Source organism: Tachysurus fulvidraco, chromosome 8 (assembly GCF_022655615.1).
Source record: "Tachysurus fulvidraco isolate hzauxx_2018 chromosome 8, HZAU_PFXX_2.0, whole genome shotgun sequence".
NCBI classification, from domain to species: Eukaryota; Metazoa; Chordata; class Actinopteri; order Siluriformes; family Bagridae; genus Tachysurus; species Tachysurus fulvidraco.
The window spans coordinates 1768665-1796022 of record NC_062525.1 but is presented as its reverse complement, the minus strand read 5'-3'; the positions used below and the strand labels follow the sequence as shown (position 1 = coordinate 1796022).

Here is a 27358-nt window from a genome sequence, read left to right as displayed (position 1 = left end):
CCCATTTAACTGCAAGGACGTCCTGCTCCACGGCAGTGTAGCACCTCTCGGTCAGACTCAGCATCCTGCTGAAGCAGAGGACCAGGTGTGTATATATACTGTATATACACACAATTACATATCGAATCAGAATTATTGGCCAAGTGTGTTGACACACACAAGGAATTTGTTCCAGCAGTTTGTGACTCAAAAGTACAGACATAAATAACACTATACAAACTATACAAGACAATGCAGATGATGAGATACAATATAGACAGAATGAGTATTAAATATGAATATAGAATATGAACGATCAGTTATGTACATAAAGTGTGGGAGTGGAAATAACAATATTGTACAATATTATGCTTTTTGTGCAATATACAGCAGCAGTAGTGTGTAACATATACAGATTATGTGATGACTGACAGTTCTGATAATGCAGTACTTATGATAAGTTTCAAGGCACGGCTCCCGGCGCACCAGTCTGTCTTGAATCCGTCTTCAAGCGAGCGGCGTCCCTCACCAGAAAAATGCAGACCGATTTCACCAACACCGCGACGTCCAGGGAAAAAAAATCCAATAAGAAAAAAAATGAGAGAAAAAAAAATGCTCCCAATCGGCCAGTCCAAACTGCAGCTATCCTGCTGGGTCTTGGTGCGGTGGAATCTTCTGTCACGAACGCGAAATAAAACAGACCCAAATGCAGGATAGCAAAATAAACAGGGTTTAATAACAAAAGAACACGAAACATAAAGACAGGACAACAGGACAGAACAACAGTACTGTAGATTCCGCGCTAGAGAGAGTTGTGCCGAGGCTGCCATCTGTGACGCCATCTTGTATATGGTAAATAAAATATTAGAATTATGTGACTAAACAGAATAATTCAATTGAATTATTTTTAATAAATAAAAGATGAGAAATTTATAGAAACTTTTGTGTTGCATTTCATGATGTAAACAGCGAGCTACATGCTACCTGTCCTGCCGTTCTGCTCTGAAGAAGATGCAGTTGAGCTGAAAGAAGCTGATATTTGCTGGAACATTTTGCCATGCAGCAGTCAGTAACTGTAGCAAAGAGTCGTACAGGCAGGGTCAGGGCAAGTAAACACAATATCAGAGCGCAGGCAGAAATCGGAATCGGTAAAACAGGCAGATGGTCAGTGCAGGCAGCAAACAATCACAAACGAAAACACAGAAGCAGAAACCGAAACCAGAACAGACAAAACCAGAAATAACTCAATGATTGTCGGAACAGATCAAGACTTCGCACTGGTGTCAAGTTCAAGTTCAGTATTTATAGGAAGCAGCTGATGAGGAACAGGTGGTGGAGCAATCAGAGTCAGAGGTGGATTCTGGGCCTTGCAGTCTGGGAGAGCTAGTATTCAGGAGACGCTTCTCTGTGTTGGTGATCGGTGGGCGTGGGAGGTGCACTATAAAATTATCTCAGAATTTGAGATCGTGTCGTGATGTGACAATCCTTTTGGAGTAATTTAATCTTATCACAGGATAAGACTTATGACTCATAACATGATGTAAATACTTCTTTGAGAGAAAATGTGCGCTGTTTTGAAGCCCCATTTTGACGGTTATAGTAATAAACAGTCACTGACAGGAAATACCTTTAGTAGTAAAAGAGAAAAGTGAAGAATAAAAGTGTAAGAACTTTGTACAAAGAGTCACATGATATTAAATGAGTTGTTATTTATACTGTATCAGCACAGAGTTTTTATTTTGTATTCAGATTGTGCTCCACTGTTCCAGTGATACAGAGTCACCAAGAAACTACTATTGGTTTGGGTCTCAAGACCTACTATGTTATGTTGTATTCACAATGTTATGTTGTCTTCAGGAAGATCTGCTAATCTAGGAAAACTATGTCTAGTAATTCCGGGACAATATGGACCTGGTAAGCCTCCTTGCCGCCGACCAGCAGGGTCGGTGGACCCGATGGATCAGCAGCCTCCTCTCGTTCCCCTCTTGGACCACCAGGGGGTTTTAGCAGCGAGACCTGAAAAGTGGGAGAAATGCGGTAAGTAGGAGGTAATGCCAAACGATATGACACAGGATTTATCTGCTTCGCGATTTTGAAAGGACCGACATACCTAGGACTGAGATTTTTGCAGAGTGGGCAGAGATGGATGTCTCGGGTGGAGAGCCAGACCCACTGACCGTATTGATGGTGCCATGACGAGTTCTCCCGTGAGCGAGGTGAGATGCATCAACTGCTGGTGGTGGCCAGTGAGTTGCTGAGCTTGGGCGTACAGCTCCATCACAAGCTGGGTGATGCTGCCGGATCGCTCGGTGGCGAAGTCTTCTATAACTAACCGTCGTAAGGCTGAGGATCAATTTGCAGCTTTTATTGAACTCTCCTAAACAACAGGCAGGGTCAAATGACGGCAAACACAACAGAGTAGGTGAGGCAAAAAAGGGGTCAATAATAACAGGCAGAAGGTCAGGGCAGGAGGCAAACAAACGTAGGTAGAGATACAGAAACAAAACAAGGATTAGGAATAATAACAAAACAGAAAACGCTCAGAATGACAGCCGGAGCAAGTTGAGACTTTGCACTGGAGTCAAGTTCAAGTTCATGTTATATAGGCATTGGGTAATTGGAAGCAGGTGATGGTGTAATCAGTCTCAGTGAAAGGCTTATGGGAAATGCAGTCCGGAAATGTTATTACTTCTGGAGACGGCTCCCTCAGGTGGCAATCAGAGGACGAGGCAGGTGCCTCAACCATGACAATAATGATCATGGTATTGAAAAAACAAACAGAGAACATTGTTCATCTTTAAAACCACTAGCGTACATGTCTGTGTCAGCATACAGACCATCAGCATATATGTTTCCTTCGCTGTCAAGGTTATTAAGCATCTGGCTGATACCCTGTGGTCCAGCAACTGCTACATATTTAGAAATAATAATAGATAAAAATCAGAATGAAATTGATTTACATCACACTGCTATTGAGTTCTGGATTCTTATTGGTCAGAAGAAGTTGATTAATTCTCTATAACAGCAGCTCATGTATATTCTAAAAAAAGTGGACAATGTGATGATGAGAGAAAAAATTGAAAAAAAAGTATTTCAGCAGTATGTTAGTTTACACTGATCAGGTTTATTATTATTATTATTATTATTATTATTATTATTATTATTATTATTATTCAGCAGCAGACAGCTCAGGGAACAAAACCTAAACGATTGCATCCATTGAAATAAAATGCTAGATACACAACATACAATTAGAGCATTCGATCTATCAGTAAAATATAAAGCCTAAAAGTCATTAGATTTGTATTTGCTCCAGTTATGGTGTGACGTATCAATTCGAAAGAACACATGAGAGGCAGTCCAGCTCATTTCTCAGATAGCTTCTTACAGACTCTCTCGAATCAAAATCACCGTGTATGGCCTAACCAGACCCGCCCCGTTACCTACGGAAAGTTTACTGAGTCAAATGCAAAACTTGAAGCATTCAATACATCACATTTACCCACCCTTTTTAAACAAAGGTACACTCATCTTAACCGGAAACTGCACATAGCAAAACACAACACAATTATTATTGTTTCTACTAACAAAATAATAACAGCCCCTTTTTTTTAAATAACAGCAATATGCAAATTTACAACACTAACAGTCCTATACTGTAGCTGTCTGTTTTATGTATTACAAGTCCAAACGTTTAGGTGGTTTTCTAATTCTGGAAGAGCGACGTGGACTCTGATTAACCCCTGTAACCCCCCACAGTCCTTTTGAGGAAACTCAGAAACTGCTTGTTTCTCCTCTTCTGGTGCACAGGGTTGAACAGAAGTGTCCATCTCAGAGCAATCAGTCTCTTTAACAAGTTCATACTCTACAAACCTGGGTCTCAACTGATCACCATGACTCCTGAAAGTGACATCAGCGTCTCGTGTTCCATTGTCTGTAACAATGTGCTCCGGCAGTACGTACGCTGCAAACAACCTCTTTAGTCTTGTGATGGTCACTTGTGAGGTGAGGCTAGGCATTTTAAACACCTCCAACCACTTTGAATACGCATCCACAAGTATCATGAATGTGTGTCCCTGGAAAGGACCAGCAAAGTCTATGTGTAGTTCCCATGGGTGTAATGGAACTTGACGTGGTGTTTTTTTGTTCCATCTGGCACGACTCACATGCTCTACTGACTTGTTCCTGATCTGCATCTACTTTAGGCCTCCACACACATTTGCAAGTGAGAGCTTTCATCCTTACTCTTCCTGCATGACCCACATGTACCTCTTTCAGCAAAATTTTTCTCTCAGTCTATCTGGAATTATCACTCTGGTGCCCCAGAGCACACATCCTCTCTCTGCAGACAATTCATTCCTGTGTGAGTGATAAGCCTTCAAACTCTCGTCCACATTCATTGGCCGATCATCCATTACATACTTCAGGACTTTGGATAACACCTTGTCTCTGCGTGTTACATGTGCCACCTGATCGGCATTCAGTGGAGCTTGTTCAAAATGTTTCGGCGATTAAAGCATAAATATTCTCTGACAAAGCCGCTGTGCCAACATCCGTCGTGTCAGGTAATGGAACCCGTGAAAGTCCATCCGCATTACCGTGTTTCTCAGAAGGACAACATTCAATGTGGTAATCATACGCTGAAATAATGATCGCCCACCTCTGAATTCGGTGGGTAGACTTTTATGTTCTCTGAACAAAGTCAACAGAGGTTTATGGTCATTTACCATCTTGAACTTCCTTCTTAACAGATATTGGTGAAACTTTTTAACTCCAAAAATAAGTGCCAGTCCCTCTTTCTCAATTTGGCAGTACTTTTTCTCAGATGGTGCAAGTGTTTGTGAGGAATAAGCCACGGGACATTCCTCAGTGGGCATGGTGTGTTGCAAAACCACTCCAATTCCATATGCTGAAGAATCGCAGGCTAAAATAAGTGGAAGACTTGGATCGTAATGTACCAGAACTCTTTCGTCCGTCAGCAGATCTTTGCATTTTTCAAACGCACTTTGCTCTGACTGTTTCCATTCCCAGGTTACATTATCTCTCAACAGCCTGTAGAGAGGAGCTGCCATGGTACTTTGGTTAGGCAAAAACCGTCCATATTACAAATGTAGGTAGAGGTGCATCTTGATTGCAGTAACCTTGTCTCGAGATGGATGAAGCCCCTTACTGTCTAACACAAATCCCAGATGCTCAAATTTGTTTTTTTCCAAACTCACATTTTGACTTCTTCACTCTCAAGCCGTTCTCCTGAAGTCTTTTCAACACTGCTTGTAGCATCAGCAGATGTTCCTCTTCTGTCCTTCCAGTGACCAGTAAGTCATCAAGGTATGCGACAACATCCAGATCTTTCATGATGTTATCCATGATTCTTTGAAAAATCGAGGGTGCTGAACTGACACCAAATGGTAATCTATTGTAGACAAATAATCCTGTGTGTGTGTTAATGGTCAGCAGCAATTTGCACTCGTCATCTACAAGAACCTGCTGGTATGCTGACGCTATGTCTATTTTAGAAAACACAGTTCCTCCACTCAGTGTAGCCATCAACTCCTCAATCCGGGGTAATGGGTACATTACTGTGATAGCTGCTTGATTCACGGTTAATTTAGTCTCCACACAGCCTTATGGTTTTGTCTTTTTTTATCACTGGCACAACTTGTACCGCCCATTCACTGTGTTTTACAGGTGTGATAATTCCAGCTTTCTCCAGTCTGTCAAATTCTGCATCAACGTGAGCCTTCATGGAAAAAGGCAGTAGGCGAGCTTTACAAAAACGTGGGCAAATTTCAGGATTCACCATTATCTTTGCCTTAACCCCACTGAGTGTGCCTAGTTCATCTTTGAACACCTCAGGGCACGAATCTAGCACCTCTTGAATTGTCTTTGGTTGATGCACTTGACTGACATGTTTAATTTTTTTCCAAATCAAGGTAAGTTTTTGTAGCCATTTTCTGCCACACAGAGCTGGCCCCTCCCCTTTTACTACAATTAAGGGTAGCAGTTCACTTTGTACTTCATAGCTCACTTTCGCTTTCAACTGTCCCAACACAGGCATAATCTCTCCTGTATAAGTCTTAAATTTGACTCCAGCGACCTCTAGTGGCTTAGTTGTGAATGCTGCTTGGAACATTTCCTCAGATATGATACTCGCAGCTGCACCGGTATCAATTTCCATCATTATTTCTTTGTCATTTACCTGAAATGTCTCTGTGAAAGACTTTTTGTCCTTCTCATCACTTAACAGCAAAAACATGGGCAACTTGGCTTCCTCTGCCTCCAAATACTTAGTGTTTTTGTCCGCAAAACGTTTACTTTTTCCCTTTTTTCCTCTGCATGCTTTTTTAATGTGGCCAATTTTTCCACAAATATGGCACTGTGCACTCTTGAAATGACACCTGTGGGCTGTGATCTTTGCCATGACATCTGTAACACATCTTCCCTCTCTGTTCGGAATGGCGTGCTGCTAGCGCATCCACTTTATGCACTTCCCCTGGCCGTGCTTATACCCTCTCAGCTGCTGCATGTCTTTTTCTGCTGTCTCCGTACTCAGTGCAATCTCAAAGGCACGTGCAAACTTCAGATTCCATTCTGACAACAGTCATCATTGACAGGCTTCGTTGCAGATTCCACTTATAAAACGGACACGCAATGCCTCGTCCAACGTTGCACCGAACTCACAGCACATTGTTTCAGCTCCTCTGCGTATTCCATCACAGATTCATCAGCTCCTTGCTTGCAATGATTAAAATGAAATCTTTCTGCAATCCGCAAAGGCTTTGGCTTGAAATGGCTCTTTAAAATGTCCACAATGTCTTTGAATGACTTATCTTTTGGCTTTTCTGGTTGTACCAAGTTCCTCAGTAAACCGTAGGTTGTTGCTCCCATCACACTCACCAGGGTCACAACCTGTTTCTCCTGGCTTATGTCGTTTGCCACGAAGAACTGCTCCAGCCGGTCAATATACATCGACCAAAATTATGCTTTCGGGACAAACTCTCATAAGTTTCCAAGCACCATGATTTAAACTCTATCCTTGTTGCCAACTTTACTGTGATATATCAAATCTAAAGATCTCACGAGAGGCAGTCTGGTTCATTTCTCAGATAACTTATTACTGAACTCTCTCGAACCAAAACACCAGACACTGCCCAGGTAGCTACGGAAAGTTTTACTGAGTTAAATGCAAAACTTGAAGCATTCAATACATTGGTATTGTTGGTTTAAAGATAGAAGCTGGTCCAAGGCAAACACGCATCTCCAGGGTCACACACACACACACACACACACACACACACACACACACACACACAGTGCTGCCTGGATTGTTTTCCTTCCCGTGCAGGAACAATAGGAAGCTGTATCCTGTCTCCATCACGGCAGCTGTGGGTTTAATCCTTAATTAAACAAATAAACAAATAAGTAAATAAATAAATAAACAAACAGGAGATAAATGGTCGTGCTCACTCAGCAGTTACTGTGGAGTGTTGGAGCTCTGAACTGTGGTTTAATTAGTCATGGGGAAGTAATTTAGTGTACTTCAGTGGGTTATTCAGTGGATTTGTGGGTTTATAAAGATGTCTGAACTGATCCCCGGTGGTTTAATAAACTGACACCATCCACAGTCAGTTAGCTTTGCTCCACATCCACATAACACACATCCCTGTGTTGGTGTTTATTTACACCTCAGAGCTGCACAGGAGCTAACGACAGAATGTTAATGATGTAGATAAACAGATAAAAATATCTTTTTTATTATAAAATAACATCTATAAAATATGATTAAATCATTTATGTTTGAAGCCATTTGTAAATAAATGCTGATTTTTAGAAGTGCAATAATTTAAGATCTGATTCTTTAAGCTTTTAAACTGAACATCAAAGTTCTTGTACCTTAATTCTAGTCATTAAACCCAGGGATTTTGAGCCCACATTATTTTTATCTGGTGTAGAAATAAGTCAGACTCTATTAAAGAATAAGCATGATTGCTGAATTACTTATTTTTTCGTAAAAAAAAAAGGTTCTAATAAACAAATAAACCAGTAAAACACAAACGAATTATAGAACTATCAAAGAGTAGTTTATACAGAATGGCGCAATGAAACTAAAAGTGTTTGTGTGTGATAGACTGAAATCCTGTCCAGGGTGAACCCTGTCCTGTGCCCTCAGTCTGAGAGACTCCAGGTTCCCTGAGACCCAGTAGGAGAAGGATAGGAGCATTGGTTTTATTAAATGGAGACATCACAAGATGTGTGTGTTTGTGCGCGTTTGTGTTTATGCGTGTGTGTGTATGTGTGTGCACACACGTGTGTGTGTGTGCGCACACGTGCGCGCGTGTTTGTGTGTGTCTGTGTGTGTGTCTGTGTGTGTCTGTGTGTGTTTGTGTGTGTGTGAACTGTCCTGCCTAAACATGAACTGTCCTGTATTGAAGTACCAGATTTATTTCTCTTCTACAACCAGATCAAGAAAAAGAAACTCTAATATTCTGATGAAAATTTTCCCAACGTTCAGGTTCAGATTAGTTCAGTTTGTAATTCGACTGTTAGTTTACACAGAGACTGTGTTCAGGTAAGAGACAGGAGACTCGCACCGAGCCGCACAGCATGTGCTTTTCTCGTCTCTGTGTGAAAAGTTCCAGCAGGTCGGCATGCAGCACACATCACCGCCAGCTTCAAGATGTTTCCCTGCTGCTGTGGACACAAAAGCTGCCATTGAGGATGAATGAGTGTGTCTTTGTGCTGGTCTCGTCCTCTGGTCATGATACAGGAGGAAGACACTGTTTCAGGCCACAACACATCCTGCAGGCTGCTCCTGAATCTCCTGAGCATAGAGAAGAGTGTGGAGAGAGGAGAGGAGAGGAGAGGAGAAGAGCAGCTCAGTGTATAAACCCTTACAGATTCAGGTCAATTAAGAGCTTCAGTTACTGTTCACATCAAACATCAGACTGATGAAAAGGTCTGATCTCTGAAGTCTGATAGCTGTGGCATGGTTGTATGTTTAAGTATTACAGAAACTGCTTATCTTGCTCTGTAATTTTCACACACAACACTCTAAAGTTTAGACTAGAGTCTGTACAGTAGTTTACACAGAATGGTGCGAAATAAATAAAAATTATGTAAGTGTCAGTTCTGTGTGGTCAGAGAATCTTCATTAAAGAACAACTGAATGGAAGAACAGAACAGATTCAAATACATTCAAAAGAATGTATTGATTCAAAAGAACAGATTCACAAGACTGGAAATAATCTCTTGTCTAATCACTGAATGATTCCAAATGATTCACTGATTCAAATAATGATCCTCTAAGTGAATCTCATGGCTCAAATGATTCACTAATTCAAACACATCCTCTAAGTGAATCTCATAACTGAAAGTCGGAGTGAATCTTGGTCATGAATAAACAACTCTTCATCCTGACAGAAAGATTAAATGATTTAAACACTGATCTCTAGATAAATCTCACACAAAGCTCTTAAGCAAGAGCTGAGCGGTCCAGAACACAGTGTGTGTGTGTGTGTGTGTGTGTGTGTGTGTGTGTGTGTGTGTGTGTGTGTGTGTGTGTGTGTGTGTGTCTTGTTCTGTCTGTTTTGTTCTTTAATGAATCTGAAACACAAACATTTTTGCGACTTCAAACTTCAGAACACTCAGTTCATTAACAATTGTGCAGTTTCATTTCCTACACACAAGCACACACGCGCACGCACGCGCGCACACACACGCTTCAGTTTGTTTAAATATTTTATGCTTTACTAAGGAAAATTATAGAATCTCTCTCTCTCTCTCTCTCTCTCTCTCTCTCTCTCTCTCTCTCTCTCTCTCTCTCACACACACACACACACACACAAAACCCTTCCACAATAGTGTATTTATTAATTTGTCTTTTTGTTTTAAATTTTTGATTTACATTTTAATTTCATTTTTATTAATATAAATGTTTGCTAGTATATTTGCATAAGTTTGGTGTTATAATACAATTATTATTATTATTATTATTATTATTATTATTATTATTATTATTATTATTCTCTGAACCTCCACTTTCTCACAGACACTAGATGGCGGTGTGGCTTTGCAGGAAAATATAACACTTAAATAAAACGCTACTGACTTCATTCAGTCTGGGAGTTAAATACAAATTTGTACTTATTATTAATAACATTATTAATAGCATTCTTTTTCATTTTATTTATTTAATTTAAATCCTTACACTAGACTCCACAAAACAGCAGATATACACAAAACACAAAATAACTGAATATTACTTTTTGTCGTTTTTGTCCATATTTATTTATTATCCATCTGGATAACTGACCCTGATCTGTACCCGGTTTTGTGGGTGGGGCTTAGCATGATATATGAGTTTGATTATAAAAGTGTGTAATTGTTGATAGTAAAGTTTCTCTTTAAGGGGAAATGTGTTGATGTGTTGAAGTCTCCAGTCAACATCAACTTCAGACTGGTGACTTTACTCTGCTTCATCACACAGTATTCATTTATATATTTAAAAAATAGTTAAACATTTCTGTAACGTCTTTCAGTGTTCAATGTTACAGTTCTATACAAATAAAACTGAACTGAATATTTCACTGTAACATCACATAGTTTATGATGTTCATGTTTCCTTCATGTTTCTATTCAGAATGAAGAACTTTAAATAAACTGCAGTACAGTAGAAGTGGAAGAGGTTTACTCACTTGTATAAGATCATCACATTTTCTGTCCAGGGTCTGGGATGAGTTGCGTGATTCACCAAGAAATTCACTCAACATTAAATGGCGTATGTTCTAAATAATAGAAAAATAGACATTTGACTAAATAAAATGAAATACTGTAAGCATTTAAACATTGATGTTGAATCATTTTTGTTGATAACACACAAAGCTTTTTTATACGACAGTTTTATACGATCGATCATGGATTATTTTTTATCTAATGCTTCTCTTTGATTAATAATTGACTATCACCCATTGCAACTTAAAAATACAGTATTTTACTATCTCTATTTAACTTACCATGTCACCGTAGTTACATGGTGTCTGTGTTTTTTCCTTTTGACTCTTAGATTCAGTGACATTTTTCTTCAGATGAGAAAACTGATCTCCAAATGAAGTTGTGTTGAGTTTTACCTTTAGAATTAAGAGAAAAAAAGCAGAAATAAACATTTCCATATATCTATATTTCTATATATGTTCATATATTTCCATACTAACTTTCTCGGTGTGTTGTAGCCAGTGAGCAGTGAAATAAGAAGAAAGAGAAGTCTTTAATCTTTCATCAGAGTAACAAGCATAGCTGAGTCCATCAGGACTGCATGAAGAAACTGCATACACTGAAAGAAAAGATAAAGGACTTTTAGACGTATGAGAATAATACAAATAACTATTTCTTTAAATAAATTATTAAATAAATTGTACTAACCGTTGCTGTCCTTCAGCTCATCCAGCTTCTCCACCATTGATCCAGAATGACATGCTTCTATATAAATCACCATCTACAAACATGGACCAGGATTTAAACAAATTCTGATTGTGAGCTCACAAACATGAGACTTTCCAGTCATCACCACACACTTGATAAGGGCACATGTACACCTACACATTCAGGTAATTATCTAATCAGCCAATCATGAAGCAGTATGTAAATAATATATGTGTAATATTTAAATCACACAGAAACAGGTCAAGAGAATAGATCAAAATCAGCATAGATCAAAATCAGCGATCTTAGTGGTTTCGACTGTGGCATGTTTCCATAAGGTGAAGAATGTTCTTTAACCTCATGTCACCCTGGTAACATTCTGTAACTGACTGTTAAAGACCAGCACATTCTGTACATTCTCCAGAGTTGCAAATAAAACACCTTTTATTTTGTAACATAATAGAAACAACAGTGTATTAGGATGACCACATTAATATGAACCTGTGATTTACAGCTGCACTACTGTCAGAGCTGCTGGTATAGAAAATCAACCAATCACAATCCAGAATTCATCAGTACTGTGATGTAATCTGTTATGTCTGTGATATACATTATAATAGAAAAAGGAGATATGGAATGGAATCAAGAAAAGGAAATAAATTTAAAAGTATAGTAAAATGTCTGACTTTAAAATACATACCTTTGAAAATTTGCCTGCCTTTGACATTGCTGTCAATGTATTAATGAGGTCATCTGCATAAAGCTGTAACAGAAAACATCTGATTGTTACTAACCCTGATCTCAGTATTATATAGTATTAGTATCTAGAGACTTCTTGTGTTCAGTTCTTTCATTCTTTATATAATTAGGAGGTAAAGTAAAGTCAGTGCTCAGGTGCTTCAAACAGTCCACCATTGTTCTTGTCCCAAAGAAACCCCAGCCCACCTGCCTCATCCACTACAGCCCTGTAGCCCTGACCACAGTAGTGATGAAGTTCTTCGAGAGACTTGTCAGAGACTTCATCACTGCATCACTAAAAGACACACTGGATCCACTACAGTTCGCGTACCACCAGAACTGCTCTACTGAGGACGCCATTTCTCATCTTCTCCACATTACAATGAGCCACCTCGACTGCAGAAAGGGGAATTATGCAAAAATGCTGTCTGTGGACTACAGTTCAGCGTTTAACACCATAATTAGAGTTAGATGAACTTATTACTACAGCTAAATCAACAACATGTTCACTAGACCCCATCCCAACTAAATTACTGAAAGAAGTGTTACATAAAGCTGGTGAGCCTCTTCTTAATATCATTAACTCCTCGTTATCTTTAGGTTACGTCCCGAAGTCTTTTAAGTTGGCAGTTATTAGGCCACTCATCAAAAAACCTAACTTAGACCCTAATGAACTATCAAATTACAGACCTATCTCACACCTCCCGTTTATGTCTAAAATACTTGAAAAGGTTGTGTCTGTTCAACTGAGCTCCTTCTTACAGGAGAGCAACATCCTTGAAGAGTTTCAGTCAGGTTTCAGGCCTCATCATAGCACAGAAACTGCACTTGTTAAAGTTACAAACGACTTGTTCTTAGCTTCAGACCAAGACTGTATGTCACTATTAGTTCTACTTGACCTTAGTGCTGCATTCGACACTATAGATCACAACATTCTTCTAGATCGCTTACAATATTACACAGGTATTCATGGTCAGGCTTTAAGCTGGTTTAGATCCTATCTGTCTGACCGATACCATTTTGTAGAATTAAATGGTGAATCCTCCAGTTTACTACCAGTTAATTATGGGGTCCCTCAAGGATCAGTTCTAGGACCTCTGCTTTTCTCTATATACATGCTTCCATTAGGGAACATTATTAGAAGACATGGGATTAGTTTCCATTGTTATGCTGATGACACACAGTTATATATCTCATCAAAACCAGATGAAATAGCCACAGTGTCCAAATTAACTCGGTGCCTTAGAGAGATAAAAGACTGGATGAGCTGCAACTTTCTATTGTTAAACTCCGATAAGACTGAAATACTACTCATAGGTCCAAAAACCAGTGCACATAAACTCTCACAACTTAACTCCCATTTAGAGGGATGTACTATTACAAGTAGCTCGACAGTGAAAGACCTCGGTGTTATACTAGACAGTAACTTGTCTTTTAAAAATCATATCGCCCATACTACCAAAACAGCCTTCTTCCACCTTAGAAACATTGCCAAGCTGAGAAACATCCTGTCTGTATCTGATGCTGAGAAGCTAGTTCATGCGTTCATGACCTCTAGACTGGACTATTGTAATGCATTACTAGGTGGTTGTCCTGCATCTTTAATAAATAGGTTACAGTTAGTCCAAAATGCAGCTGCCAGAGTTCTCACTAGGACAAGAAAGTATGACCATATAACCCCAATTTTATCATCTCTACACTGGCTACCTGTTAGGTATAGAATTGACTACAAACTGCTGCTACTTACGTACAAGGCTCTTAATGGTTTAGCTCCCATGTATCTAACTAGTCTGCTAACACGTTACAATCCTTCACGCTCTCTGAGATCACAAAACTCAGGGCTTTTGGTAGTTCCCAGAATATCTAAGTCTACTAAAGGTGGTAGAGCATTTTCTTATTTAGCTCCCAAACTTTGGAATAGTCTTCCTGATAGTGTTCGGGGCTCAGACACACTTTCCCAGTTTAAATGTAGATTAAAAACTCATCTCTTCAGTCAGGCGTACACATAATACATCCCATAATATCATGCATCAGTACATCAGACCAGCACATTTTTATGAACGGCAGATATGTTAATCCCTTTCCACTGCTTTTCTCTTTGTACCCATCCCGAGGCATCCAGACACTGTACCAGCTCCCATCGTCCTCTGTGGGACGAAGCCTTTGGACATCCACTGAGCCGAGGCCGACTCTAAGAATCCTGAGACACCTCCAGTTAGACTCTGTGGTACTCAGAAGATCAGAAGTCCTTAAACCTCACACCAATACACCATTTGTTTGACTGTATATTACAATCACACCCCCAGTGTCACCCATATGAGGATGGGTTCCCCCTTGAGTCCGGTTCCTCTCAAGGTTTCTTCCTTTACCAATTTAAGGGAGTTTTTCCTTGCCACTGCTGCCTGAGTCATCTCAGACTTGCTCATAGGGGAATAAATACATACACACTGTGAACTATATACATCTAATAATAATCTAGAATTTTTATTCTGTTAATTCTTATTTCTTTTATTATTCGTTATTTCCTTTATCATTAATTATGTCTACCTTCTGCTTTATGTTTATGTTCTGTAAAGCTGCTTTGAGACAATGTCTATTGTAAAAAGCGCTATACAAATAAACTTGAATTGAATTGAATTGAATTGAATTCCCTACACGCACACCTCTAAGTTGGAGGTCCTGGGACTCAGCCTGCCGCTGTGTCAATGGCTCTCTAACTTCCTGACAGACAGACCACAAGCCGTACAGGTGGGCAAACATACCTCATCCACCCTAACCTGTTCTGCGCCCCCTGCTGTACTCACTGTATACGTATGACTGTGTGGCCACTTCCAACTGGTGGGCCTGATCATCAACAACGACGAGACGGCCTACCTACAGGAGAATAAAAACCTGGAGAGATGGTGCCAGGAGAGCAATCTTCTCCAGAATGCCAGCAAGACTTCATAGTGGACTTCAGCACAAAGCAGGAGCAGTCATACCAACCGCTAAACATCAACGGGAACCCAGTGGAGAGAGTGGACAGTTTCCGCTACCTAGGTGTTCACATCACACAGGACCTGTCTTGGTCCTGTCACATCAACACCCTGGTGAAGAAGGCCTAGCAGCATCTGTACCATCTGAGATGCTTAAGGGACTTCAAACTACCCTCTCAGGTGCTAAATAATTTCAACACCTACCACATTGAGAGCGTCCTGACGGGTTGCATAATTTCCTGGTTTGGGAACAGCACCATGCTCCTTGAAAGCAAACACAGAGAGAATGAGGAAAAGCTTCTTCCTGCAGGCCATTCAGAGTTTAAACCAGGAAACACCCAGAATCTAATACTGGACCTCTTTCACCATCTTCACTGTTTTTCTGCACACCTTTTTTTTTTTTTTTTTTTTTTTTGCACTATGACACTTTAACTCTAGACTTGCACAGCACAGTGCCACTTTATAAACTTTATACACACCATACTGCACATGGACACTTTAAGGGCATTAATTAAAACCATACACATTTATGTATATTTATGTATATGCGTAAATGTGTATGGTTTTAATTTTAACATTTTATGTATGTTTATGTATATGTGACAGCCCCCCCGAACTGAACCCGAGTGGTGTTCTGTTATTGGACTTCTGTGCTAGTCACAGTTTGTCCATAAAGAACACCATGTTCAAACATAAGGGTGTCCATCAGTACACATGGCACCAGGACACCCTAGGTCGGAAGTCGATGATCGACTTTGTAGTTGTTTCATCTGACCTCCGGCCGTATGTCTTGGACACTCGGGTAAAGAGAGGGGCGGAGCTGTCAACTGATCACCACCTGGTGGTGAGTTGGGTCCGATGGCAGGGGAGGAATTGGACAGACTTGGCAGACCCAAACGTACTGTGAGGGTCCGCTGGGAACGTTTGGCAGAGTCTCCTGTCAGAGAGATCTTCAACTCTCACCTCCAGCAGAGCTTCAACCAGATCCCGATGGAGGTTGGAGACATTGAGTCCGAGTGGACCATGTTCTCCACCTCCATTGTCGATGCAGACGCACGGAGCTGTGGCCGTAAGGTCTCCGGTGCTTGTCGTGGTGGCAATCCCCAAACCCGGTGGTGGACCCCGGAAGTAAGGGATGCCGTCAAGCTGAAGAAGGAGTCCTATCGAGCCTGGTTGGCTCGGGGGACTCCGGAGGCAGCTGATAGTTACCGGAGGGCCAAGCGAGCTTCAGCCCGGGTGGTTGCAGAGGCAAAAACTCGGGTCTGGGAGGAGTTCGGTGAGGCCATGGAGAAGGACTATCAGTTGGCCTCGAAGAAATTCTGGCAAACCATCCGGCGCCTCAGGAGGGGAAGCAGTGCCCTGCTCACACTGTTTACAGTGGGAGTGGAAATCTGCTGACTTCGACTTTTGACATCCTTGGATGGTGGAAGGAGTACTTTGCGGATCTCCTCAACCCCACCAACATGTCTTCCATTCAGGAAGCAGAGGCGGAGGGCTCGGTTGTGGACTCGTCGATCCCCCAAGCTGAGGTCACTGAGGTAGTTGAGAAGCTCCTCGGTGGCAAGGCACCGGGGGTGGATGAGATCCGCCCTGAGTACCTCAAGTCTCTGGATGTTGTGGGGCTGTCATGGTTGACACGCCTCTGCAACATCGCGTGGCGGTTGGGGACAGTGCCTCTGGACTGGCAGACTGAGGTGGTGGTCCCTCTGTTTAAGAAGGGGGACCGGAGGGTGTGTTTCAACTACAGGGGGATCACACTCCTCAGCCTCCCCGGAAAAGTCTATGCCAGGGTACTGGAGAGGAGAATTTGGCCGATAGTCGAACCTTGGATTCAGGAGGAACAATGCGGGTTTCGTCCTGGTCGTGGAACACTGGACCATCTCTATACCCTCGCCAGGTTGTTGGAGGGTTTATGGGAGTTTGCCCAACCAGTCCACATGTGTTTTGTGGATCTGGAGAAGGCATTTGACTGTGTCCCTCGTGGTGACCTGTGGGGGGTGCTCTGGGAGTATGGGGTTCGGGGCCCTCTGCTAAGGGCTGTCCGGTCCCTATATGACTGGAGCAGGAGTTTGGTTCGCATTGCCAGTAAGTCAGACTTGTTCCCGGTGCATGTTGGACTCCGGCAGGGCTGCCCTTTGTCACCGGTCCTGTTCATTATTTATATGGACAGGATTTCTAGGTGCAGTTGGGGGCCAGAGGGAGTCCGGTTTGGGGACCACAGGATTTCATCTTTGCTTTTTGCAGATGATGTTGTCCTGTTGGCTTCTTCAAATTGGGACCTTCAGCATGCACTGGGACGGTTTGCAGCCGAGTGTGAAGCGGCGGGGATGAGAATCAGCACCTCCAAGTCCGAGGCCATGGTTTTCAGCCGGAAAAGGGTGGCTCGTCGCCTTCAGGTTGGTGGAGAGCTCCTGCCTCAAGTGGAGGAGTTTAAGTATCTTGGGGTCCTGTTCACGAGTGAGGGAAGGATGGAGCGGGAGATCGACAGGCGGATCTGTATATCTTCTGCAGTGATGCAGTCGATATACCAATCTGTTGTGGTGAAGAAAGAGCTGAGCCGCAAGGCGAAGCTCTCTATTTACCAGTCGATCTACGTTCCTACCCTCACCTATGGTCATGAGCTTTGGGTCAGGACCGAAAGGACAAGATCCCGAATGCAGGCGGCCGAAATGAGTTTCCTCCGCAGGGTGGAAAATCCTTAGAGATAGGGTGAGGAGCTCAGTCACTCGAGAGGAGATCAGAGTAGAGCCGCTGCTCCTCCACATTGAGAGGGGTCAGCTGAGGTGGCTCGGGCATCTGTTTCAGATGCCTCCTGGACGCCTCCCTGGGGAGGTGTTCCGGGCATGTCCAACCGGGAGGAGGCCCCAGGGAAGACCTAGGACACGCTGGAGGGACTATGTCTCTCGGCTGGCCTGGGAACGCCTCGGTATTCCCCCAGAAGAGCTGTAGGAAGTGTCTGGGGAGAGGGAAGTCTGGGCATCCCTGCTTAGACTGCTGCCCCCGCGACCCGGCCCCGGATAAGCGGTAGAAAATGGATGGATGGATGTATATGCGTATACATTATTTTTCACTTATATTTTCATATATTCATATTTTAGATATTTTTTAATATAGTTTATACTTTTTATTTATCTACCTCCTTTTGGTTATATTTTTTTTTATCCCTAATTGCATTCCTTATGTTTGAATACCAGACAGATGCGAAAAGCATTTCACTGCATGTTGTACTCTGTATGTATTTGTATGTGACAAATAAGATTTGGTTTGATTGATCTAACTGAGAGCCGTGAGCAGATTTGATCACGTCAATATTCTTCCCATTAGATGATTAAAATCACCCGAATGTTCTTCATGACAAGATGATCAGATTTATCATAAATACTGTTGGTATTTTTAATTTGCATCTAGATCAGCACATTTAAACCAAAATAACATTTAAACTTCTGATCTTCCTGGGCCTTAGACTGCCAAACCCCATCATCCTCCTCCACATTAATATCCTCCTCAGGAGAATCAAGTCATTTCTATACACAGAGGCTAATAAGCTCACTTCTGGTTGTTCTGTCTTTGAACACCATGCAACTTCTTCATCTGATCCAGAATGCAACTAAATTCTTACAAGCACTAAACTCTAAATACAGTAAAGAAAGAGATAATTTGCTGAACTTACTGTGGAATTTGGAAAGCTAAAGGAACCCTGACCTCCATGGTCTGATAGGTAGATGAACACAGTATCATTTCTGCCACTGCAATAGAAGATTTGTTACAACATTTAAGCAGTGTGCACAGTAATTTATTCAGGAAGTATTGTTTCCTTGTGTCATGTACAAGTCCACAAATGGATCAGAGACCCTTTGCCTTGGGGCATTCTTTACAGGAATATTACAAGAAAACCAGTATAAAAGTAAAATATAAAGTAAAATATAAAGTCTGCTAAGCTACAGACTTGGCCTTCTGCGCCACAAAACAGAAATGTTATGGATACCATAAATGTACAGAATTGAATTTGCCTCTTGTCCTCCAACCCTTTTAAGGTCTGTCGCACACAGGCACAGAACAAGCCTTGTTCCTCTAGCAGGAGCTGTGGCCACTCCTGGACAAGGGGCCATAGAGTGTGTTCACATTCCAGAGTGATTCATGTTTTAAAAGTCACAACAACACAACTCCATGTGGTCTTTGTGGACAACAACCTCCTCATCAATACAACATTGATCAGACTGTATATTTATAATCACACCCCCAGTGTCACCCAGATGAGGATGAGGTTCCCCTTTGAGTCTGGTTCCTCTCAAGGTTTCTTCCTTTACCATCTGAGGGAGTTTTTCCTCCCCACAGTCACCTGAGTTCCACTTTTAAGTTAATTGAAATCCCATTAATCCATTCCAGCTCGCAAAATTCCACTCAAGTTGTTTTGTTTATGTTTTGAATATGAAAAATGTACAGTACCTGTATATATAAATATTGTATATAAATAAATTTACAAATATTGTATAAAAACACACAGTAATAAAAAGAATGTTAAAAAAAAAAACTGGTTTTAATTTATGGAAGATGCGCACAGAGGTTGAGGGAGGAGTAAACAGGCGAAGGAAGGAGGAATTACACTTTCACCTTCGTTCACTTACTCGCTACTGTACACTCTTAATGCTACTTTACACTTAAATGGAACTTCACTAAACTTCACTAAAATTAACAAACTTAACTCTCTAAACGTCTCTAAACTTAACTAAACTTAATTGCTACAATTTCTGTTTTCTTTACATTAATTTTGCTTAATTTTCTTCATCGCTTCTCTACACTTGTTTTTGCCTTTTTTGTCTCTCTTTCCTCACCAAAATCTGCCGGTTGTTTTAATAAAAAACGGTCAGCATATCGGATGCGATATAGTCGCACAAGTTCAAATTTTTTTAACGGATCCGTGGAATGGAAAATTATGGATCCGCAGATGGTCGGCACCTCCCTTAGCCCCTTTGCGACTCTCCATAGGAAATGAAAGACTTCCGTTTTATCGGCCGTCATTTGTCGTGTGCAGTGGAAAGGCGGCTTAAATCGAGTGAGACGCGGGAAGCTGAGGTGGGGGAAACAGAGCACACGGGGTTGTTGGGGATCTTTGTTTCGGCGGCAGCAGCAGCTCGGATGCTCGTATTTCACACGTGGTTGTTGGGGATCTTTGTTTCGGCGGTGGCCTTTCGGATGCTCGTATCTCAAAAATTTGCTTGTATCTCACGGCAAAAATTTGGTCGAATCACAGTTCGTATCTCAAAAAATTCATATGTCAAAGGCATATCTCAAGGCATCACTGTACCTACCTTTTCTGTTGGTTGTCTGAATTGTTGTGTTTTCCTTTTGTTTATGTGTTTCGTGCAAGGATTCAGACAACCCGGAAAAGGTAGGTATAGTTTGTGATTGGAAACTTACTGACCATTGACATCTGTCAATCAAGATATACAGGTGAATGACAAGTGTCTCGTCCAATGATCGGTAAATTTCCATTCACAAACGATAAATAACGTGTCTAACTTGTCGTTGTGTTTTCTGATTTGTTAATGAATTCTCAGATTTGTTGTTGTGTTTTTGCATTTGTTGTTTTGTTTTCAGATTTGTTAATGTGTTTTGCACTTCTCAGCCACCGTACAATAGGTCCAAAAAATGCATATTTTCACATCCAGCCAGGATTTTCTTTATGGGACAAAGCATACCAGTATTATGTATTCCTCTTTGCCACCACAGATGGCGCCCTGGCTCCTATGTGCCTTAAGGGCATCCATGCACTCCATTTTTAGATGACTAGGTTATTTATTCCAGTTGGAAATCATGGCAGCCACATAATGAGATGTTGTGCTTGCTCATATGAGGTCCTTGAGACCTAATAATTAAAATAACCATTTTAAACCATTTTTAACTGAAGATATATGTGAAAAACATATTTTTTTAAAATAAAAACCTGAACAATATAAATATAACCTAATGGACATAAATACCTTTGTATGACTTTTTTTGCTCCTGTTTTCTTCACAGCAGATGAATCTCCACGCAGTACAGCAAGGAAGTTGTCAGCTGTAACATCCTGATAATGGACCATTTAAAAAGGTAGATAACAAATCACAAAAAAGGGAAAACAATAAAGTATAATGTGAGTATTTAATGTTTGTGTGTATAGAATACATTACCTCTCCAGTGTAGTCCTTTGGAACTCCAGTGTAAACATCTGGTCCATTTGGTGCATTAATGATTTTACCCTTATCAGGGTTTCTGCAGAAAAATATCACACGTTATTATGAATATTTATTCATCATATCATTATATAACTGGTGACACAGTGATACAGTGAGTAGCTCTGACACTCACAGCCCCACATACAGCTCCATAAGGTACTGACTATGTGGACTTTCCTTTAGGTTCTCCAGATTTTTTGACAGTTGATGGACTGGATTATATAAATTGCCCCAGGGGTTGAATGAATGTGTGAATATGTGCATGCTGACCTGTGATATTTGTACGTATCAGGGCCAAAATAGCAGTTGTGTGGTCCTCATGACCTGGAGTCTGAATGTTGGTTTACTTTTTGGGTCACAACATATAGAAGTTGGTGAAGTCCACACAAATGTTATTTATGCTCTGATACTTTGAATAAAAATAATAGAATTTATTGTGCTTTATTTTTCCCATGACTATAAATAACACCAAATTATCGTTGCTGACCCAACAGAATGACCCTGTAGTTTATGTGAACATTTTTACTTCTACTTCTAATCTGTAAAACTCACTTTTCATGATCAGCGATGTCGTCATACATCATCACTACAATCTGTTCTTCTGGAATCCCATTCTGGTGCATGACTTGGTAAGCGTGACACACATTGGCCTGCAACAGAAACAGTAAAATTAGTTATGTAGTTTCAAAAAACTAAATAATTTTAAATAATAATATTCTAAAAGTGAGAGAATGTAATTTAATGTACCAGGTATTATATTTTTGCAAAATATTTTAGAGTATGTATTTTTCTTTGTAAGCAACCTATTTACAAAAACCCTGTAAAAACAAGCCTCTGTTTTTAATATTCTCACCTGATGTCTGTAGTCTTCCCAACCTGAAGAACCCGCTGCCAGGAGAACCCAGTGTTTACTGAGAACTCCCATATCGACTACAAAGTATTGTAAATGAAGTAGTGTGTGCGTCTCTGTGTGTGTGTGTGTGTGTGTGTGTGTGTGTGTGTGTGTGTCTCTGTGTGTGTGTGTGTGTGTGTGTGTGTGTGTGAGAGAGAGAGAGAGAGGGAGAGAGAGAGAGAGAGAGAGAGAGATACACACTCACACAGAAGATAAATACTGTAAATCTGTAAACACAATATTTCCGATCTGCTGCTCGCTGCTTAAGAATCTGATTATCAAAAATTAATTTTTGTCTTAGTTTTGTTTCCTCAATAATTAAAGTTGTATTTCATCCACAGTATCAGTAACTTTATCACACCATCATTCAGTATTGTACTGTGTCACACAGTTTGTCTTATTATTTACAAAATTACTCTGTATAAAACATGTGGTTCTCTAAACTTCTTAAAAAGTGGTTTTCATTTTTTATCTTCTAAAATATGAAAAAGGCCTGTGTTAAAACTCCCATCGGCCCGCAGCCTCTAGTATAAAGGGTCATATAGCTGGATGACCCTTTATAGCCCATTTCTAAAATGGCGACTGTAACGAAGAAAAGGAAAGTTGACAGAGAGGGTCGTCGCTTCCAGGACAAGTGGAAATTGGCATATTTTTTCACTGAAATACGAAACAACTGTGTCTGCCTAATTTGCCAAGAGACTGTGGCTGTTTTCAAGGAATTCAATATCAAGAGGCACTACCAGACGAAACATGCTAACTACGACAAGCTAACTGTGAGCGAACGTCATGAAAAAATAAAGCAATTAGAAGCTGTTTTAAGGGCACAGCAGCTTTTTTTACAAGGGCCCATGAGTCAAATGAAAATGCCACAAAGGCGAGCTATGAGGTGGCAAAGCTGGTTGCCAAGCACTACAAACCTTTTACGGAGGGCAAATTTATTAAAGAATGCGTACTGAAAATTGTGGAGAACATTTGTCCTGAGAATAAGCAAGAGTTTGCCAATGTTTGTCTGGCTCGTAACACAGTGGTACGGAGAATTGAAGACGTTTCATCGGATATTAAGAGGAAATTAGAGGCTAAAACAGTGGAGTCTGACTTTTTTTCATTAGCCTGCGACAAAGGCTCTGACAAATTGTTCTGACACTGCTCAGTTACTGATTTTTTTGAGAGGAGTGGACAATGAGATGATCATGAGTGAAGAGCTACTTGACCTCCAGAGCCTAAAGGACCAAACAAGAGGAACAGATTTATTTGCTTCTGTTTGTTCTGCCATAGATGACATGAAACTATCGAGGAATAAAGTCACTGGGATTATTACGGATGGTGCATCTCCCATAGTCTTACCTCCAAGAAGGAGGTAAAGCTATAAAACTCCACTGCATTATTCACTTCAATATGTGCTAAACATCTGAAATATGATCATGTTATGAAACCAGTGATAAAGACTATTAAATACATTAACACCAAAGCCCTGTGCCACCTCCAGTTTCAAGTTTCTACTCGACATCCAGGCTGAATATGGAGATGTTGTGTATCACCATAACATAAGATGGATCAGTCAGGGGTCTGCATTGTGGAGAATTCTTGGGAAAAAATGGACAACTGATGCCAGAACTATCTGATCCTGTTTGGCTGGCTGATATTGGATTTTTAGTTGATATAATACGACATCTGAACGCACTAAACGCGAGCCTTTAGGGGCAAAATACAGTGATAAGCCAACTGTATTCACACATCATTTGGGAACAAGGTGCAACTTTTCCAAAGGCACTTGTTACAAACGCAGCCCAATATCACACATATATCCCAGGAAATAATGCCCAGTTTTCCACATAACATCAGTACACAAATACAGAGGTATGTAGCAGAAATCTCATCCCTGGCTGAGGAGTTCCGACAGCGGTTTCGGGGTTTTGTAGCATTTGAAAAGGAGATCACGCTTTTTTCTTCTCCTTTCTCTGTGGACCGTACAGACGCTACAGAATGACGCTCCAGAACACCTGCAGCTAGAGCTTATTGAGCTGCAGTGTGATGCCGAGTGTCGGAGTCAGTACCAACAACTCTCTCTTGTTGACTTTTACCGCCAGCTGGATAAAGGCAGGTTCCAAGAGATTCGAACATTTGCTAAAAAGATGCTGAGCTTGTTTGGCTCGACATACTTGTGTGAGAAAACATTCTCGGTTATGAACTTTAACAAGAACCGTGTGAGACTAAGTGACTTTCACTAGTGTGACATCTTGCAAATCAAAACCACTTTCTTTGAGCCAGACCTGTCCTATTTACTACAATCGAGATCTCAGTATCACCCATCACATTAGTGCAGGCAAGATATTTGTTTCTGAGGCCATTTGAGGTGAAAAATTCTATAATTGATGATCAAAACCACAGTTTTTAATATACACCTTTTCATCTTTATAATCTATGTATAATTCATTTTGTTTTTGAAAAGTGAAAACCTTTTTCAATAAAAAAAATAATCATTAAATAGTTCATTTGTTGGGGGGGCATGGTGGCTTAGTGGTTAGCACGTTCGCCTCACACCTCCAGGGTTGGGGGTTCGATTCCCGCCTCCGCCTTGTGTGTGTGGAGTTTGCATGTTCTCCCCGTGCCTCGGGGGTTTCCTCCGGGTACTCCGGTTTCCTCCCCCGGTCCAAAGACATGCATGGTAGGTTGATTGGCATCTCTGGAAAATTGTCCGTAGCGTGTGTGTGTGTGAGTGAATGAGAGTGTGTGTGTGCCCTGCGATGGGTTGGCACTCCGTCCAGGGTGTATCCTGCCTCGATGCCCGATGACACCTGAGATAGGCACAGGCTCCCCGTGACCCGAGACGTTTGGATAAGCGGTAGAAGATGAATGAATGAATGAGTTCATTAGCTTTTAATATTAATGTTTCCAAGAATGTCAGGCTGAATAGTCGGCCCCCACACATTTGCACCTCACCAAATCTGGCACTCTTTACAAAAAGTTTGGACACCCCTGCTTTAGAACATTTTTGTTTGTAATCGACCTATTTACAAAAACCCTGTAAAAACAATCCTATGATTTTAATATTCTCACCTGATGCCTGTAGTTTTCCCAACCTGTAGAACCCGCTGCCAGGAGAACCCAGTGTTTGCTTTTGCTTGCTGCCATTTTGACTAGAAAGATCCTACAAAGCAGAAAATTATTAGGTGTCACTGGACCAACAAAACTGAGTATTGCTAATTAAAATTAAATAAAATCATCATATTTATTGTACACCACTTCTAAACAATTCTGTATTCTCATTTGTCAGAAGGTTTTGATTAGTCTTCTATAACAACAGCTTTGACATTAGAGAGAAGAGAAGCTAGTGAAGGAATGATGAAGGATTTAAAGCTGGTAATGGAAGTGAGAACAGGAACTAACCTGTTTCATAAACATGAAATGTAAATATAAATAGATAAAAAAGCAAAAATAAAATTATTTGTTGCCAGAATTTTGTGATTAAAGGAATATGCGTGCTATAGGAAAATAAGGTACTTTATTGTAGTACTGTGGTGATTTATTTTATAATCAGTAAATACTGTACTTAAAAAGGACTTACTTAGCTTTCATTTAATTAAAGCTTTCTGTTAATAAACTGTAAATAAAACATCTTCACTTTAATTGGATTATTAGTGTTAAATCAGAAGTAATGTGTTGGTTCTTACCAGGTTTCTCTCCTGCGTCTGTTTCAGCTCTCTGTTAGTTAGACCTGAAGTGTCCTGAAGAGGTGCACTGGGGTATTTATAATCAGGGGTCTCATGAGACATCCTGTCATTTACAGATAAATGAAGATTTCCAGTGAACCAGGAGTTCAACAGAATTATTGCGAAATTCAAACGTAAACTCAGTCACACCCATTTCTCTTTTAATGTTATCATGTTATTCACAGCATTGAGATAAATGAGTCGCGTTAATGAGGGTTTATATAAATCTGTGAAATCTTGGCTGTGGTCTGTTATTTTAATTGAAATCACATGTTGATATATTACTTATACTTGTTAATATATTACTCACTGAGTCCAAGCTCAACAATCACATCCTACAAGTGACTTTATTATTATTTATTATAAACTTTATTATTTTATTAAAATACAGCTGTTTCTGTAAAACATTAACAACTGTTCTCAGACCAGTCCTTCACACTTACTGGTTTATCATCTAGGATCAACACTGATTGACTGTAGTATGTGAACCACAGTCAGAACCATCACAGACAAAAGGAGTATCAGATGCTCATTAACATTGAGAGTGTAACCTTATTAACATTAATAACTTGAGGTCATGATTCCAGCAGTATTTAATACTTTCTGTTTGAATATCTGTGGTTAAGTCCTCACTGAACCTGAGGTACTCCTACATGTCTTAGGTCTGAGATACTACAGATCTTTGGCAGTCTTTGGCAGGATGTGTGCTAGTAAAATCAGGGCTATCGAGTGTCACACATTGAGAGTGACAGTCCGTCATGTCGGTCTTTTGTCACTCTCCCACCACACATCGTATTTCTCACGCAGAAAAACTTTTTGATTATTCATCATATATTTGATAAGCCGCAGCGCCCAAAATGTATCAGTCCGCACCGCTGTCTCTATGGAAACGGGCAGGAACCAAGCGCGTCTCAGTTCTTAGTCGAGCCTGACGCTTATCAGCCAATCAAAAAAAAAAAAAAAGAGGCTACACAACAGCCAATCAGAAAATAGCACTATTGTATCTGCGTAAGATTTAAAGCAACAACCATTAAAAAAAAAATCGGGTATTTTTGATGGTCGGTTTGAATAAAAACTCAACACGAAACAGCTTGTCTCTGGGCAGGACATTGTCCTCAATCATGACCTAAAATGTCTGAGCTTGTGCTGAACTGTTTTATATGGGAGCAACATTACACATGATAAAGGGGTGCAAAAAGGCAACAAACACTTACAATAAACACCACCAGTCATAATCTCTCTCTCTCTGTCTCTGTCTCTGTCTCTGTCTCTCTCTCTCTCTCTCTCTCTCTCTCTCTCTAACACACACATACACACACACCTCACACACACACACACACACACACACACACACACACACACACAGATACATCCACTGGCCAATAACCTGGTGGTGGTTTCACACTTATATCTGCATGGCCTGGTGGCCAA

At 40.7% G+C, this 27358-nt stretch overlaps 1 protein-coding gene and 1 long non-coding RNA gene across 5 annotated transcripts in view; both read right to left on the bottom strand.

Annotated features, from left to right (window-relative positions):
- Window positions 1-693: 693 nt before the first annotated feature.
- Window positions 694-2567, bottom strand: LOC125145375. Its single transcript, XR_007143758.1, has 3 exons — window positions 2090-2567; window positions 964-1995; window positions 694-821 (listed from the first exon to the last, which is right to left on the bottom strand). It is a non-coding gene; the product is annotated as an uncharacterized LOC125145375 (long non-coding RNA).
- A 5138-nt stretch (window positions 2568-7705) lies between these two features.
- The window catches only part of LOC113652133 (legumain-like), a 108383-nt gene continuing 88730 nt past the window's right edge, over window positions 7706-27358 (bottom strand). The window contains exons 1-13 of one of the 4 annotated variants that reach the window (XM_047817821.1): window positions 25889-26085; window positions 25275-25365; window positions 21878-21975; window positions 21281-21362; window positions 21092-21177; window positions 18781-18856; window positions 15315-15374; window positions 12098-12160; window positions 11398-11470; window positions 11190-11308; window positions 10992-11105; window positions 10674-10763; window positions 7706-8791 (exon numbers count right to left, since the gene is read on the bottom strand). In XM_047817821.1, coding sequence (XP_047673777.1) covers window positions 8762-8791; window positions 10674-10763; window positions 10992-11105; window positions 11190-11308; window positions 11398-11470; window positions 12098-12160; window positions 15315-15374; window positions 18781-18856; window positions 21092-21177; window positions 21281-21362; window positions 21878-21975; window positions 25275-25349 — 966 coding nt within the window. In that variant the 5' untranslated portion in view covers window positions 25350-25365; window positions 25889-26085 and the 3' untranslated portion in view covers window positions 7706-8761. Of the gene's footprint in view, window positions 8801-10673; window positions 10764-10991; window positions 11106-11189; window positions 11309-11397; window positions 11471-12097; window positions 12161-15314; window positions 15375-18780; window positions 18857-21091; window positions 21178-21280; window positions 21363-21877; window positions 21976-22178; window positions 22336-25274; window positions 25366-25888; window positions 26086-27358 lie in introns of those variants that run through there. The other 3 variants (XM_047817820.1, XM_027161050.2, XM_047817822.1) reach the window with 3 other exon arrangements.